General features: G+C 59.7%; 1 protein-coding gene across 6 annotated transcripts in view; it reads left to right on the top strand.

The window, feature by feature from the left end:
* The window catches only part of RGS3 (regulator of G protein signaling 3), a 77,044-nt gene extending 63,112 nt beyond the window's left edge, over positions 1-13,932 (top strand). For 4 of the 6 annotated variants that reach the window (XM_032751427.3, XM_072936553.1, XM_030286601.4 and 1 more), the window contains 6 exons: positions 1,633-2,283; positions 6,627-6,700; positions 10,818-10,919; positions 11,787-11,848; positions 12,455-12,621; positions 12,710-13,932. In XM_032751427.3, coding sequence (XP_032607318.3) covers positions 1,633-2,283; positions 6,627-6,700; positions 10,818-10,919; positions 11,787-11,848; positions 12,455-12,621; positions 12,710-12,895 — 1,242 coding nt within the window. In that variant the 3' untranslated portion in view covers positions 12,896-13,932. Of the gene's footprint in view, positions 1-1,632; positions 2,284-6,626; positions 6,701-7,445; positions 7,812-10,034; positions 10,729-10,817; positions 10,920-11,786; positions 11,849-12,454; positions 12,622-12,709 lie in introns of those variants that run through there. The other 2 variants (XM_030286606.4, XM_030286605.4) reach the window with 2 other exon arrangements.
* The last annotated feature ends 3,404 nt before the right edge of the window (positions 13,933-17,336 follow it).

The raw sequence follows: 17,336 nt of genomic DNA, 5'->3' as shown, positions 1-17,336 counted from the left end.
CCTGGGGTGTGTCCTGGAGGTGACAGCAGCTTCTGCAGCCCAACATCTGCACACAGCTGCCTGGGGATGTCCAGGGGTGGTTATCACCTCTGTGCTCCGGGGATGAGGGGTCCAGCAGCAGGGTGGTTCTCCCAGGGGTGCTGTCACAGGCTGGCATCTCCATGGATCTCCATGGATAACCTCTGTCCACTCTCTGGGTGCCTCTTCCCAATGGGATGTGAGGCTGGGTGGGTTGACTCCTGGGGCTGCTACTCTTTTTGAAGCTGAATCCATTTATACAGAGGGGATGTCTTTGTTAACTCCAGCTCTGGTTGTCACTGGGTTTGTGAAAATGCTTGGATTTCAGCTGGGGATACACTGACTTCTTTTCTGGGTGACTGTGGAATAGTCCCTGTCCCAGGATCTGTGTAGGAGGGAATTGCTTCCTAAAGAGAGGATTTTTCTCTCCTTTGGTGGTTTTTTTTCCCCTCGCTGGGCTGGTTTTGCCCCTTTGGCTTAGACAGAAAAATCACACTGGACTCTGCTCTGGCAAGGGAGGGCTCATTGCAGGCTCCCCCTGCTCACAAAAACAACCTTGGAGGTTCTTTCCCTGGGGCTTTTCCCTCTGAAAGGACAGAGCTTGCTCAGGCCTTCCCCAGCTTCAAAGAAACCTGGGAAAACCAGCCCCAAAGGCTTAAAGCCCTGACAGGGGCTGGCAGGAGAGGCTGTGGTTTCGTAGGGCTTGCCCAGAGCCACGGGCTGAGCTGGGGCCAGCCAGGGATGGGCAGAGCCCGGCGCTTCCCTTTGGCATTTGTTAACGCTGTGCAGGAGGTGCCAGAGCTGCTGGATGAGCTGCTGGATGAGCTGCTGGTTTCTCTACAGCCCTTGGGGGAAATCCCTGCAGGCAGCAGCTCGCAGCAGCCAGCGGGGTGAGGATGCTGTCACGGCTCTGCCTCTGGGCTGGAGCCCAGCCGGCACCCTGGGGTTCCCCAAAACCCACCAGTGCTGCTGGAGGGGGCAGCTGAGTGCCACCATCCCACTCCTGCCAGCTGGGGAACTTGGTGTTCCAGGGCTCCGGAGCAGGGCTGGGTGCTGGCAGCAATGGTTAACTTGGCACCACCTGGGGATGTGGGGATGATGCCATCCTACCCCACCAGAGCACTGTTAGCTTTGTACAAACCAGTGCCAGCCGTGTAGGTGGGGTGTGAGGAGGTGAAAGGCTTCCCAGGAAGGTGGGTGTTACGGTGAGCTCCTGGACACCCTTTTGCCCCCCTTTCCCCGGGCCTCTGTGGCTCTGATCATGATAACCCCTGGATCCTCCTCCCTGCCCCAATGGGGCTGGCAGGGAGCCAGGAGAGCCCACCCTGTCCAAAACCTATATAGACCCCTGAAACTTCCTGCTCTTTCTCTTTTGCCCCGCTCTCCATGGACACCACAGAATAAAGAGAGCTGTTCCAACTTCCCTGGGGTAAGAGCCTCTTTTGAATACTTTTCCCTCTCCTGGTATTTCCTCCCCTCACAGCCCCATACCTCTGAGCTGGTCGGATCCTAGAGGGGGCTGCGTGGAGGGGGGGAAAACCATAGAAATTACAGGAGGCTAGAGAGATTTGGGGTGCTTCTGCTTTCATCCTTCTTTATCTTCTCCTCTGGCAGATGCTGGAGACGGACGCTGAGCAGCCGGGGCAGATGCACTCGGAGGACGGGAAGGCAGCAGTGGGTGATGCCCCTCTGGCTGCCAAGGCAGCGGCTCTGGCCGAGCCCTGGGATGCTCTGGGGGCCACCCAGGCTCCTCTCCTGGCGGAAAAGCAGCCGGTGGTCACTGCAAAGAGAGAGGAGCAGCCCAGCTCCCTGCCAGCCTTTGTCATCCCCGAGCTGCGGCTGGACAGCGCCTTCAGCCAGAGCGCGGCGGGCACGGCGGGCAGCGGCACGGACGGCGAGGACGAGGAGGAGGATGAGGAGGAAGATGAGGATGAGGAGGAGGAGGAGGAGGAGGAAGACAGCGAGGAGCAGTACCTGGACAGGAAGGAGCTGAAGCGCAGCAGCATGATCGAGAGGTCGGGCGGGCAGGCCGGCTACACGCTGAGCGTGCAGGGCTCGCTGCGGCGCCGCACGCACAGCGAGGGCAGCCTGCTGCAGGAGCCCAGGGGCCCCTGCTTCACCTCCGACAGCACCCTGCACTGCCCCGACAGCCCGGGCACCGCCACACACTGGGCACTGCCCTCCCCCAGGACCCTCAAGAAAGAGCTCGTCAAAAACGGCGGCTCCATGCACCAGCTGACCCTGCTCTTCTCGGGCCACAGGAAGGTACGTGAGCCACGGCTGGTGCGGTGCGGGGACAGGCCTGGGCTGGAGGTGTCCTGCCACACAGCCCCTGTGGCCATGAGCATGGCAAAGCTCCCTTCTGGGCGCTCAGAGGGTCCCTGTGTGTCGGAATCTGGGCTATTGATGATCCCGAGATTGTAGAAAGTCTCTGTCTTTCTGCCCCGCTGCCAAAGCAGAAGCCATAATTGGTCTGTGCTGGTTTCAAGGTTGTTTATTCTGTTTATCTCTACCATGTTCTGCTGCCCTGCCGCAGCTCTGTCCTGCAGGGCAGCGTGTGGGGCTCTGCCCTCAGTGGGATGGTACAAACATTAAATACCACAAACTACCTGTGCTGGATTTACAATAACGTGCCAATATCTGTCACCTACATTGGACAGTGTGTCCCCAGCCTGAACCAACAGAAAAATGCCAACACCACAGTGAAACATGGAGGGCATGAAGAAGGAGAAAAAGGACAAGGCACACCCAATTTCCTCCATCTTGTCCCCTTTGAACCCCTAATCTAGAATCCTAAAATTTTACTTTTGCACCCGTGCCACACTTAATTATTACTTATATCAAACACTCAGAGCTTGTAATTCATCCTGTAAGATTGAAAACTCTTTTCCATGGACAGAGGTCACAGACAGTGTCTCTGGGGGCTCTGTCCAGGGGGGTTCCTGACCCCTGCCAGGGTCCCAGACCTGCCAGGGCAGCCAGAGGGAAGCTCTGCATTCCCACACCTGCCCCTGGCACCGGCTCTGGAGGTGTCAGCACCCAGGGCATGGCACCCAGAGCAGCGTGCCGGGCCGTGGGTGGCACTGCCACCAGTGCACCCACACCCTGCAGGGCCATGGCCTGGGCAGTGCTGTGTGCTGGGACTGCTGGTGGCAGATCTGGTGGGGATCTGGGCTTGCACAGGGCTGCTCCCAGCAGTGGGGAGAATCCCTGGTGACAGTCCCCACTGTGCAGGGGGTGCCAGGAGCAGTGTGACCCTCTGCCCCACTGGTCTTCTGCAGGGCTTTGACCACTGTGAGGGTCCATCTCATGGAAAAGCTGTGCTCAGCAGTGATGTGTGACCCCACCATGCCAGAGGAGCAGCAGGGGCTGTGCTGAGGCAGCTCTGCCCAGGGCTGGCCTGTGCAATCCTGGGCTCTGGGGTGCTCCCTGAGCCCCCAGAGCAGAGCTGGCCCTGCTGCATGGTGCAGGAAGGAGATGCCAATGCAGAGATCATTCATGAGAAGTGCTGCTGTTCCCATCCTCCCCAGGTGGCACTGTCAGGGTGCTGAGAGTGGCCCCTGGCCCCATACCCTGCTCTGCCCCATCCTCAGCTCTGGGTGCTTCTTGGGGCTCTGTTGCTCAGCACAGGACTGCAGTGCAGTGCTCAGGATCGTGTTCCCAGCTCAGAACCTTGTTTCACAGCTCAGGACCATGTCCTGCTGCTTGGGACCACCTTACAGGGCCACATTCTGCTCCAGAGCAATGATCTCCTTGGCAGGAGGGGCTGCTGCAGACCCTGGCGTTAAACCCATGCTGGGGTTAAACCTATGCTGGGTTAACCCTTCTCCTGCCACGCTGCTTGAAAAGCCACCCTGATGCTGTTTTCTGGAGGAAGTTTTGGGCTCATAGCCCCTGACCAGCTGGTGAGAACCCTCCCCAGGGTTACACACTGCTGGGATGGGGCTGCTGTCTGCAGGGGAGTCCAAACTCTATTGGAGACTGAGGCCAGCAACATGCAGGAGGAGATGGAGGGTTCAGAGCCGCTCTTTCCCCGAAAAAGAAAAGTCACCCTTGTGTCAGGGAGGCAGTGACAGCCTCAGCGCCGGCTGAGAGTGTCCCGTGAGCAGTGCCCTGACAGAGAGCTCACAGTGCCACTGTGTGTGCAGCCCCGAGCCTGCAGCCCTGCAACCCTGTAACCCTGCAGCCTTGCAGCCCTGCAGCCCTGCAGCGCTGCCTGAGCCGGGTGGGCTGTGTCCCTGTGCTCCCCCTGCCCCAGAGCCACCAGCTGTGCTTGCTGCTCTCATCTGGGGGGATGTTTTCCTACAGAGGTGAACGGAGCTCCTCCTGTGTTTAACTGTTCTGGTGCACACCAGGCTGGGATTTTTGGGGCAGGGATTGGGCAGCCTGTGCCGGTGGAGAGTGCAGTGGGGTGGCTGCACCTCCAGCAGCTCCCAGTTCCAAGCCTGCAGCAGCTCTGGCTGCCTGGAGCCTAAATCCCTGCCCACGAGTTCTCCTGGGCACCCCTGCCTGTTCCTACTGCCCTGCTCCCTGCTCACATCACCCTGCTCCCACCACCCCATTCCCACTGCTCTGCTCCCATTTCCCTGTTCCCATTGCTCTGATCCCATTGCCCTGCTCCCTGTTCCCACTGCCCTGCTCCCACTGCTCCGCTCCCACTGCCCCATCCACTGTCCTGTTCCCACTGCCCTGTTCACTGCTCTGCTCCCACCACCCCATTCCCACTGCTCTGCTCCCATTTCCCTGTTCCCACTGCTCTGATCCCATTGTGGTGCTCCCTGTTCCTGCTGCCCTGTTCCCACTGCTCTGATCCCATTGCCCTGCTCCCTGTTCCCACTGCCCTGCTTCCACCACTGCATTCCCATTGCCCTGTTCCCACTGCCCTATTTCCACTGCCCCATTCCCATTGCCCTGTTCCTATTGCCCTGTTCCCACTGCCCTGTTCACTGCTGTGCTCTCACCACCCCATTCCCACTACTCCATTCCCACTGCCCTGCTCCCACCACCCCATTCCCATTGCCCTATTCCCACTGCCCTGCTCCCACTGCCCTGCTCCCACCACCCCATTCCCACCACCCCATTCCCACCACCCCATTCCCACTGCCCTGTTTCCACTGCCCCATTCCCACTGCCCCATTCCCACTGCCCTGTTCCCACTGCTCTGCTCCCACCACCCCATTCCCAGTGCTCTGCTGCCATTGCCCTGTCCCCACTGTCCCATTCCCCCTGCCCTGCCTCTCCAGCTGCCTGGGGAGGGTGTGCAGCAGTCAGGGAAGCCAGACACGGGGCTGAGCCACTGTGGGATTGGGCTACTGCCACCCCCTGCCTGCACTTTGGAAGCACTTTTATTGGTGTGCGCCCTTGAATAGTTCAGTGAAACCTCGGAGTTTTTTGGAGCAGGACACTGATGCGCAATTCCCATAGGGAATGGAACACTGGCAACACCTGACCGGGCAGCCTGGGCTGCAGTGCCATCACATCCATCAACGTTCTCGGTTGTTTTCCCATCTGGGAGTGTTTCAGAGGGGCTCATTGCACAGCCTCTTTTAACCCCATCGTGCCCGGTGTGTCTCCCCGGCAGCTGGTGTGTTTCTGGGCACGGTGGGAGCGCTGGGACCCCTCGGGACAGCTCTGCCGAGAGCTGCCGAGAGCTCCCCGAGCGCGGAGCCTCTCCGGACAATGGCAGGAAACCCCGGCCAGCCCCGGCCAGTCCGTCTGCCGGCCCGGGGAAGGTGCTCGGCGAGGGCCGCATTGTTCGGGGCCCATAAACTCCGGAAAGCCGAGCGCAGAATGGAAGGAAGTGTCCGGACCTCGGGCCGGGGCCGCGGGGCTGATGCGGGGTTCCCACGGCCCGGCCGGGGTGATGATCCCGGGGAGCGCCGGGCAGCCCCGGGATGAGCCGGGATGATCCCGGGATGAGCCGGCGGGGCTCGGGTGGGGAGGGATGGATGCCAAAGCCCCCGAGCTGCGGGGATCCCCGGGGCTCCCTGCCTGCTGCCGGCCTTTGTGGCTCAGAGGCTGTGCAGGTGCTGCCCTGAGCCCACGGCACATCCCAGATCCCCTCGGCTTGTCCAGGTTGCCCTGGAGCAGTGGTCAGAGAGCAGACTTGTAAACTGCAATGATATGATTCAATTCTAGGTGAACTGCTCTGATTTCTTGTGCCTGGGGACTGCTGAGAACTCCTGATTGATTTTGGGTGCCCAGCCTAGTTCTGGGGGGCTCTTTGGGCAGTGGCAGGATCCCTGTGCCCACTCAGCAGCAGGAGTAGGAGCATCAGGAGTGGGGATGTGAATGTCCTCCCTGTAGGAGGTTCCACTGTCAGCACCTCGAACCTGGAGGGTACCTGGGCCACTGCCCTGGAGTCTCCTTGGACGCTCCAGGAGCTCCACGGGCTGCAGATGGCAGAGGATGAGTGAGGGCAGGGAGGTTCCTGTGTCAAGAGCTTGTCCCATGTTGCTGCCATCATGAGGAAGAGGCCCTATGGGTGCTGTGGGTCTGGGCTGTCTGCTGTGGGGATGTGGGGATGCTGGCCCTGCTGGTTGGTGACAGAGTGACACTGTGGGCACGTCCTGGTGTGATGACAGACACTGTTTTTCTGTTCCCCGCAGCTGAGTGGAGCAGACCCTGAGTGCAGCTGTGATGAAGGGGACGAGACCTCCCGCAAGAAGCGCAGCAAGAGCCTGTAAGTGTCACATCAGGGGTGGCATCAGGGAGTGCCAGGGCTGTTTGTGGGGCCAGACACCTCGGCCTAGCCCTGCTGGTACCGGGAGCCCTCAGGATCCCCAACTTCCCCCTGACTTTTTCCAGCAGCAAAGCCATGAACTGGGTTCTCACTTCAGATGGAATTGTTTCCAGGGAGGGAGGGTGGTGGGGTGTGCTGGGGGCACTGCCCAGCCGGGAGCACCCCCTTCCACCGGTGAAGACAGCGGCTCTTGGGAACAACAGCTTGGCCGGGTTCAGGGAGAGGACATGGAAGCAGTGAAATCTGAGCTGGGGGCCTCCTTCCCGCTGGCCCCATGCCGGGAGGAGGAATGGGGAGGTGGGATGGGGAGGAGGAATGGGGAGATGGAATAGGGAGGTGGGATGAGGAGGTTTCACACCGCGGGTCAGGCGGTGGGAGCGGGGCCCGCGGGGACCTCCGGGGACAGCGGCAGCTCTCTGCTGCTCCCGGTAAGGCTTTGGGGTGCCAAAAAGCGGGTGCGAGCAAGGACACGGCAGCCGTGGCCTTTGCTGTCCTCAAACACAGCTGCAGCGGAGGGGGGCAGGCGCACTAGTGAGGATGCTGGGGAGAGAACTCCGGCGGGCTGTGGATCCGGCCGGTGCCGGACCCACGGGGGATGCCCGTGGCTGCGTGCCCCGTGTCGTGCCCCGCGTGTGCCGGGCAGGCGGAGGAGCCACGCGTGTTGGGATGCTCAGGCTGCGAGGGGACCGGCCCGGCTGTGCCAGCGAGCGGCACTGTCGGGCCGCGCTGCCTCATCGCTGCCGCCTATTTTTAGCTCTCTTTATTACTTCCCCGCCAGCACTCGGAATGAAAAGCAAACCCTTGCGGCAGGGACGTCCCCCCGGCCCCCGGGGCTGGCGGGGGAGGCTGGGCCGGGGGGAGAGGGCTCCGCGCTCACCTTGAGCCGGGGATGCTCCGGGGAGCTCTCGGCAGCGCCATTGGCTGCGCGCCGGGGCCCGGTCCGCTCCGGGACTATTTATGGGGCGGGGGCCGCGGGCCGCCCCTCGCTCCTCTCCCGGCCAACCTCCATGTACCCCGCCATGGTGGACTTCTCCGAAAAATACCTGGAAAGGTAGGACACCCAGCATCCTGCGAGGAACGGGGATGTGCTGCCCAGGGGATGGATGGAAGCAGCGCGGGGTGAGGGTGCTGCGCCTCCTGGCCATGATGGGGTGCTGGGGCAGGTCACTTCAGAGGCAGCTCCAGGGTGAAATCAGCAATTATTTTGTGGAATTATTTTTGCTGTGGCCGCAGCTGGGAGCTGGTCCTGCCCATGGCTGTCACAGCCTGGGTTGGTGCTACTCCTTTTTTGCAAGGGTGTGCAAGAGCAGCAGCATGTGGAAGTTGGGGAGCTTCCTTAGAAGGTGTTTGCCTGGTGTGGGCCAGCTGGAAAATCCACCCAGGAGCCAGGATCACCTGCCTGGTGTGTTCCAGCTGGCCGGGCGCCGAGGGCTGTGCTGTGGAGGCGACCCTCCTGTGTTACACAAGGGGTGTTCAGTGCTCTGCCAGCCCTGCCAGGTGCCGACTGCTGCCCTGCTAAGCTGGGGACATTGCTGAAATTGCTGCTCGAGGCTCTGTGGGGTGGCTCGTCCCCTGTGCTGGCGGCTCCCCGGCTGCCGGCGGCGCTGGCGGCACAGCGATGGGAGGCAGATGGTGTTTGGGTCTTGGGGCTCCGTGTTTGGATCTGCTTTTCCCACATTAGTGGGTGCCTGGCAGCAGCGGGATGTGTGTCCTGCTGGGATCGCAGCCCAGGGGGTGTGAAGGCTGTGAAACTGTCCCTGTCCGTGAGGGTATGGATGGCACCAGGGACTGGGGGGGGCAATTACCCTCCACAACCATTCTGTGGCTCATTGGACTGAGCCCTGGGGTTGTTGCACTTCTTTTATTTCCCCCAGTGGTTGCTGTGTTTTACCCTCCTGGGACTGGAGAGAGCTGTGGGTCTGGAGGACATCACCTGGGGTGGGGTGGTGCATCCGTGTCCTGAATCCCTCCTGTACCCTGCGTGTCCCTGGGCATGGCTTGGCCAGGTAGAGGTGGCATCTCTGAGCATCCTTACTGTGGCAGGTCGTGTAACATTAAATTTGCAGAATCAGAAAGAGCAAAAAGTGAAAACTGCAGCCGCTTGCCTAATGAGATGGTGTCAGATAAGGAGCTTTAGATTTAGATGGCAGAGTCCATGTGTGTTGAGAAAAGACTGATGCTCTTAAATTTTGATAAATACATTATATTCACAGGCAGTGAAACACTGCCTATGTGCACTTCATGATGAGATCGAGGAGAGGTATTTCAAATGGAAGAAATTAAAAACACAGATGGAAGCTGTAATTCTTTCCAGTTATAAGGGTTCCAGCCACATGTAATTAAGATAGCATTATACTTGCTTTTTAATGAGTATCACTGATCAGTACCCCTAGGAGAAAACTACCAGAAAAGGGAGTGAGAAGCAAGGCCCTAGCGCTAAAACTTGTAACTGTTGCAGTTTTGGGGTTTTGGGGCGGTTTTTGGTACCGGTGCCCGCGGTGTCACACGGGTGCAGTGACCGCGCGGTGCCACGCGGGGGCAGCACCGCCCGCCCCATCCCTGCCCGGGGGGGGCTCCTTTTCCCACGGCGCTTCCCAAAAATCTGTACAACTTTGTGTCACTGGCAGCTCCCTGGAGCAACCGCGAGCCCCATGGCCGTGTGTCCGTTAGTCTGTCTGTCCAGGGATGCTGGAGCGAGGGGACCCGTGGGCGGGTGACAGAATGGGATGGCTTTGCCCCAGCGCCCTGCGCTGCCAATCCCGGCCCCCCCTTACGGAAATGTCCCCAAGCCGTGCCCCACAGGGGCTGGCACCGCGGACGTGTGAACACCCGTGGGGTGTGCACTGTGGGTGCCCACGCAGGGGGGACACGGGGACTCTGCTCCTCAGCCCGCTCCGCCTTCGCGGGATGCCTGCGCTCTATAAATAGCCCTCGTAAATCCTCGCCGTGATTATTTTCCCCGCCGTCTCTTGAAAGGCCCCACTATCCGCCTCGGCGCTGATTTTTCCACCTTTCCTCGAGTTTCCCCAGCAACAGCAGAGCCGTCCCGAGCAGCGGCGGGGCTGGCACAGCCTTTCCTCACCCGCACGCTGCGGGCCGCCCCACGCCGCCCTTTTAACGCTCTCCGCGCTGAGCCCTCCCACTGCCCGATCCGCGCCGCCGCTGCGGCGGCAGAGAGCCCGGGGCGGCGGCAGAGAGCCCGGGCAGAGCTGGGCAGGGCTGGGGCTGTGCTGGGGCTGTGCTGGGCAGGGCTGGGGCTGTGCTGGGGCTGTGCTGGGCAGGGCTGGGGCTGTGCTGGGGCTGCCCGTTCTGCTCGGGGCTGTCCGTTCTGCTCAGGTCTATCCGCTGTGCTGGGGCTGTCCTCTCCGTTCGGGGCTGTCCGTTCTGCTCGGGGCTATTCGCTGTACTCGGGGCTGCCCGCTTCGTTTGGGGCTGTCCGTTCTGCTCGGGGCTGCCCGCTCCATTCGGGGCTATTCGCTGTACTCGGGGCTATTCGCTGTACTCGGGGCTGTCCTTTCCTCTCGGGGCTGTGTGTTCTGCTCGGGGCTGTCCTCTCCTCTTGGGGCTGTCCGTTCTGCTCGGGGCTGTCCTCTCCGTTCGGGGCTGTCCGTTCTGCTCAGGTCTATCCGCTGTACTCGGGGCTGTCCTCTCCTCTCGGGGCTGTCCTCTCCTCTCGGGGCTGTCCTCTCCGCTCAGGTCTATCCGCCGTACTCGGGGCTGTCCTCTCCTCTCGGGGCTCTCCGCTCCGCTCGGGGCTGTCCCCGCTCCGCTCGGGGCTGTCCCCGCTCCGCTCGGGGCTGTCCCCGCTCCACTCGGGGCTGTCCCCGCTCCGCTCGGGCTGTCCCCGCTGCCATGCCCTTCTTCCGCGACCTGTCCAAGCCGCAGGCGCTGGAGTTCCACGCGGAGATGCTGCTGGCGGTGCAGAGGCCGCACACGGGCAGCCTGCAGCGCCGGCACACCATGAAGGAGTAGGTGCCGAGCGCGGCTGCGCTGCGGGACGGTCCCCGCGGGGCTGCGGGTCCCCTCGCCGCCCGCTCACGCTCGCTCTTCTCTCTAGAGCCAAGGACATGAAGAACCGGCTGGGGATTTTTCGGCGGCGGAACGAATCCCCCGGAGCCAACCCCTCCGGCAAGCTGGACAAAGTGCTCAAATCGCTCAAGTAGGTGCTGCGAGCGGCGGTGTGGGGATGGGGACCGTGGGGATGGGGACCGTGGGGATGGGGACCATGGGGACGGGGACTATGGGGATGGGGACCGTGGAGACTTGAGGACAAACCGTGGTCTGGAGCTCCTCACCTCCAAGGAGGCTGTATTCACCCCGTTTGGAGAAGCTGTGCACAAAGTTTTTGTGTCTGGAGGAACATTTAAAATATTTTTTTGGCTGCAAATCTCCTGCTGGAGGGTGAGAGGTTCTGCCTGCACAGTGGCACCGCAGCAGCTTGGGCTGGAAATTTACCTGACAGCAGCGTTCTCCCAGTGCCTGTCTATGGAACTTTAACTGGCCAGAGGATGGTTTGAAAAACCACTTTGCTCTGGAGATGCTCCAGCAGCTGGAGACAAGCCCTCCCTGCTCTTGCTCCTGGCAGCTTTCTCTGGCTGCTTGAATGGGGCAGCTGAAATCCCACTTTTCTTCAGCTCTGCATCACCCAGGGCTTCTTCAATTCTTCCTCAGACACCCCAAGTGCCACAGCTGCCTGCACAGTCCTTCTGGGGTTAGATTTTCTTCCTGCCAGCCTAAAAGCAGTGGTTTCCTTTCGGCAGAGCTGCTGTGGTGCTGCCTGATGCAGAGTCAGGCTCTGCTTTAACTGCTCTGCCAGTGGCAGTACCAGGGTGGGAGCCAGGGCCAGCCCCTCGGGCACACAGCGTGGCTTTATCCTCTGGAAACGTTTAGCAGGAGGCTGATCTGGGAGCTGGGAGCAGCCGTGCTGGGCTAACAGCCTGGCTTTTAATCCAGTGGAAATGTTTAGCAGGCAGCAAAAGCAGCTTTTGCTGCTGAGCTTTGCCAACGTGCCGTCCTTTTTCCACAGGCCCACTCCCGAGGAAGCGCTCAAGTGGGGGGACTCCCTGGAGAAGCTGCTGCTGCACAAATGTAAGTGTGTGTCCATCCCTTCAACTTGTGTTTGCTGCCAGGGGAATAGCCAGACACGTGCCTGGATAAAGCTGGGATTTCCTCTGTTAATCCCTTCTGGTGTTTGGGGATGCACAAAGCCAAATTAGCCTCTCCCTTGTCTGCACCCCTCCTGCTCCTGCCTGGCCCAGGGGGAACTTGTGGCAGAGGCCAGGGAGAGCCTCAGGTCGGGGCTGCAGCCCCCAGCTTGGGAGGAGGGGGCAGTGATCCATGTCTGTGCCCAGTTTGGGGCTGTGCAGAGCCCCATGGAGCAGGAGCTGCTTTAGAACACGCTGAAGAAGGGAGGACAGCCCTTCTCAGGCACCCCATCCTACACTCAGCCCAGGGGCTCCTGTCCCCACGCCAGCCCAGCCTCCCTGTGCCTGTCGGTGCTGCAGCCAGGCTGGGATGTGGGTTCAGCCCCTGGACGGGCTGCACTGCCCTGGCAGTGCCATCACCGCCTGTTTGCTCAGGGGGTTTTTGGGCAGTGCAGGGAGGTGGTTGGGGCTGCAGCCCAGCCAGAGCTGAGGGTGCTGTGGGGCTGTTCCTGCTGTGAGCAGGAGTAGAGCCGTGTCTTGTCTCCCACAGACGGGCTCGCTGCCTTCAGGGCCTTCCTGCGCACCGAGTTCAGCGAGGAGAACCTGGAGTTCTGGCTGGCTTGTGAGGAGTTCAAGAAGATCAAGTCCCAGTCCAAGATGGTCTCCAAGGCCAAGAAGATCTTTGCTGAGTACATTGCCATCCAGTCCTGCAAGGAGGTGAGGCTGGCTCCCACGCCGGTGTGCAGCTCCTGGCACGGTGGCTGCCTGGGGAGCTGCTCACCGGCCCTGGTTCCTCTGCCCACAGGTCAACCTGGACTCCTACACACGGGAGCACACCAAGGAGAACCTGCAGAACATCACCCGCAGCTGCTTTGACCTGGCACAGAAGAGGATTTACGGGCTCATGGAGAAGGACTCGTACCCCCGCTTCCTCCGCTCCGACCTCTACTTGGACATAATCAACCAGAAGAAAGGCAGCTCCCCGCTGTAGGCCCAAGGACTGTCTCGGGGCAGGCTGGGAGCTGTGTGTTTACATGGAATTGGGCAGTGGAGGCCTTCCCAGGAGCTGGTGGGAGCTCGTTGTTCTGCTCGTGCCCCAGGGTGTGGGGCAGCTGAAGGCACCGAGCTGGGCACCGACAGGCCGAGCAGTCTGGCACTGCTGCAGCACCCATCCCACCATCGCTGGTACGACGCCTTCGGGGTGGATTTAGCAGGAGGAAAGCTCCCACAAGACTACTGTGAAGCACCTGCCCCAGCCACGAGCGTTGCTGGAAGGTGGAGAGTGAGCCCAGCTCGGCGAGGAGGAGGAAGAGGAGGGGATCTCGTGCAGGGCTCTGGCAAGGGGACAGCAGCACCGACACAAACGTGGTCCTGGATTAAAGCCTTGTGAACTGGAGCAGCCCCAGGATGCTGCTGTGCTTCCCTGTGCCCCGGAGCAGCTCTGGCAGGAGCCCGGCGCTTCCTCGGCTCGTGGTGGGCCCCCCCGGGAGCAGCGAGAGCCAGGTCCTTGCCCTGCGCTGGAGGTGTGCAAAGCACCCCCTCCTGCCCTCACCCTGGTTTATTTATTGCCCTTCTGTAGCTGGACACGTTGCTGTGTGATAGGAACCCCCGTGTCCTCCCCATTCCCAAGTTACAAGTGCAATATTCGTGTGTGTCGCGGCCGAGTTCTCCGGCGGAGTGGATGCCTTTTTCTTTTTCCAGGTGTGTAGATTTTGTAAGGTAGCGGGTTTTGTGTGCCAGCCCCATTCCCTGGCAGCGGGCCGCTGGGGGAGCCTGGTGTAAATATCAATATTCTGATGCCCTGACGACGGAGGGTTTGGTGATGGAGAAAAGCAACTCTGTGCAGCAGCCGCTCTCCTGACTCTGATAACAATGCTGTGTTTGGGAAGCAGGGGTTCCTGCTGGCCCTGGCAGGGCAGGCTGCACTGCCTGCCTCCCAGTTTACAGTGCAAAGCATCTCTGCAGCTAGAAAACAACCCTGCATTGTCATGGTCATAGGTAAATAAAAGGAGAATATAATTTCTTGTAGCTGGCTTTTGTTCGTGCCGTGTTTGTCAGCACTGGTGGAGCTGCGTGGCCTTCGCCTCGCTGAAGAGTGTCAAATCCTATTACTGTGTGGTTAAAGAAGGGAAAATCTGATTCCGTGGATTTCTGAGCTGTTTTTTATGCTGGAGCAGCTGCCAGATGCTCCTGAGGCCAGGTCTGGGTGCAGGAGCAGAGTTTTGCCCAAAGTGGAACCATTCCCAAGGCCAGCGGTCGCTGTTAAACACAGCAGGGCACAACCCTCTGAGAGGGCAATGCCCACACACACCAGTGACCTCTGCAGCTCCAGGTCCCTCTGGGGACACACCAAAAGCAGCAACAAAAACCTATTCCATATCTGTGCACAGCTTGGCAGGGCTGCTCCTCCCCAGCAGGGGCAGTGCTCTGGTGTGGGATGCAAATATTTGTAAAGCTCTTGAGGGTGTGTTTGGTACCTGAAGTGCCACCTGCTTGTGGTCAGCCTGGGATGGCTCAGGGATGTGACTGTGGTGTCACAGGGCTGGGCAGTGGTGTGGCTGCCCAGAGAGCTGCTGGTGATGCCCAGGGCTGTGTGGCTGCCCCACCTGGGCACAGCTCTCCCAGCAGGTCCCATCTCTGGGAGCCGCCTGTTTTCCTTTTTCAAACAACCAGCAGGTGATGCCAGGTGGGGACAGAGGCAGAGCTGAGGGCTGTGCTCAGGGCTGGGCTGGAGACAGCAGGGTTGCTGAGGTGGCTCTCCTGGAGATGCTCTTGGCACCCCAGGGTCAAGGCCCATGGATGGTGTCCCACTGGTGACCCCAGAGCTGCTGCACCCTCCCAGCTGCCTCCTCCAGGCCAGACCCTCCTCTTTCTCCTGGCATTGCCCAGAGCTTTCATCTCCTCTCCTTCCCAGCTGGGAGGGTTTCCCTTTGTGTCTGGACACAGGACAGATGTTCTTGCACCTCCCCCTCTCTCCATCTGCACTCTCCTGAGCTCCTCACTCCATCCCAAACTGTCAGTGTTAGGAAACTTAGAGCAGGGTCCCTGCATTGCTCTCTTCCCCCATTTTTCCATGTCCCCAGGCTCCCTGGGACACCCACAGAGGGTCTGGGCTCAGGGGCTCTGTGGGCACTGGGCAGCTCAGTCCCTGCTGTCACCTTCTCCATGCCCTGAGCACAGCCCCAGCAGCCCTGGTGCATCCCGTAGTGCTGGTGATGCCCAGGAACATCCCAACCCCATAACCACGGTGGCTTTTGAGCCTCCAACCTGCCTTCCCTCCAGGAATTACCCCAGCCCAGTGAGCCAGGCAGGCAGGCAGGGCTGGAGCTGCTGTGGGATGTGTGGGGTGGGGATCTGGAGTCCAGCTTTGATCCCTGCAGGGGATAAAGGTCTGGTGATGGTGGAGAAATGAGGACCTGGGGTGACTCCCTGGAAAGATGACATAGCCCTGGGTGAGTGGCAGGAGCTGGGTTACTGCTGTAGGAGAATTTATTGCTGGGTTCCAGGCTGGCCTGAGTCACTTGGCAAACGCCATCCCCACGTGCTTGGGGACACACTCGATTCCCTGGAGAGACAGGCTGGAAGGGCCACGTGCTTTTCCCACGTTTTCCTGGGGTGGCCAGTGCCCCCTGCACAGGGCAGGTCAGAATGAGCTCAAGTCTCCTCGTGGACTCTGTGGTGCCACTGAAGCCACAGCTTTGTCCTCTGCACGCTTTGGGAGGGGGGATGTGAAGCTTCTCCAAGGCTTTGTGCTGCAGGGCAGAAGGTGTGAGGAGCTCGGAGCATCTGCACGGGGAGGCTGAGGGAAGGCAGCCCATGGAGGGGGTTTGTTCTGGGGGACATTGGTTGGGGAGGAGATCCAGCCCCACTGCCCTGAGGGGACACAGGGAGCTCTTCCAGGGACACTGAGCTTACAGCACGGAAGGGGAAGAGAAATGTCCTTCTTTGTCAGAATCTGAGGTATTGATGATCCCGAGATTGTAGAAAGTCTCTGTCTGTCAGCCCCGCTGCCAAAGCAGAAGCCATAATTGGTCTGTGCTGTTTCAAGGTTGTTTATTCTGTTTATCTCTACCATGTTCTGCTGCCCTGCCGCAGCTCTGTCCTGCAGGGCAGCGTGTGGGGCTCTGCCCTCAGTGGGATGGTACAAACATTAAATACCACAAACTACCTGTGCTGGATTTACAATAACGTGCCAATATCTGTCACCTACGTTGGACAGTGTGTCCCCAGCCTGAACCAACAGAAAAATGCCAACACCACAGTGAAACATGGAGGGCATGAAGAAGGAGAAAAAGGACAAGACACACCCAATTCCTCCATCTTGTCCCCTTTGCACCCCTAATCTAGAATCCTAAAATTTTACTTTTGCACCCGTGCCACACTTAATTATTACTCATATCAAACACTCAGAGCTTGTAATTCATCCTGTAAGATTGAAAAGTCTTTTCCATGGACAGAGATCACAGACAGTGTCTCTCGGGGCTCTGTCCAGGGGGGTTCCTGACCCCTGCCAGGGTCCCAGACCTGCCAGGGCAGCCAGAGGGAAGCCCTGGACTCCCACACTTCTTTAGCACAAAATCAAATATCCAGGACAAAATCCAGTCATGCCAAGAGAAGAAATTACTGACTTATTGATGCCAATGCCACAAGCCTGCGTGATGGGAATGGGGATCCGAAGTCCTAATTTGAGCCACAGCCTCAACCCAAGTGGCACTGCTGGAGGGACACTGGCAAGGCAGCAATGCTGGGATCATGGGGGTGACCCCGGGGGAGGAGAGGGGACATTATCTGCACTGAAGCCACCCAAAGGGTGACAGCAGGAGCTGCTGCCTGTCCTGGCTCATCCCGAGGACCAGGGGTGTGGGGAAGAGCTGCCTGTGGACATTGCTGGTGCTGCAGCCAAAGGGAATTTCCCAGCATGGAAACCGGTGCCATCCAAAATAGGGAGCGCCTTATCTCGGCAGATAACGAGGATTTATCTCTGGGCTAAAAATTAGTGGTTGCTGAGTTCCAAATAGTCACAGCTCAGCCCTGTTTGTTGTGTGCAAACAGGGCAAAGTCCTCCCAGGTGCTCCGTGTTCATCCATGGCACAAAGCTCACCCAGCTGAAGGGATTTACATGGGAAAATGGGAATTATCAACAGAAAGAGCTGAAAGCTTCAAAAACTGATGTGATTCGGGGTGTGTAAAAGGTAAAATGTCCGAAGGTCCTGGGTTTAACGTGATGGTTCCCTCACACCCTCAGGGATGAGGTGGTTGGGATGAACAAAAAGCACTTGGAGAGGTGGGAAAATGTGTCACCTGTCCCAGGTGATGGCCTTGACCCTTCAGGTGTCCCTCAGCTCAGTATTGCATCAGCTGCCTGACGTGCTGGCAGCCAGGGATGGGTGCTGGGGTCACCTGTGAGTCACAAAAGCAAAGGGAGCTCTGAA

Source organism: Taeniopygia guttata, chromosome 17 (assembly GCF_048771995.1).
Source record: "Taeniopygia guttata chromosome 17, bTaeGut7.mat, whole genome shotgun sequence".
Classification (NCBI taxonomy): domain Eukaryota; kingdom Metazoa; phylum Chordata; class Aves; order Passeriformes; family Estrildidae; genus Taeniopygia; species Taeniopygia guttata.
This window is presented reverse-complemented; position numbering and strand designations above follow the sequence as displayed.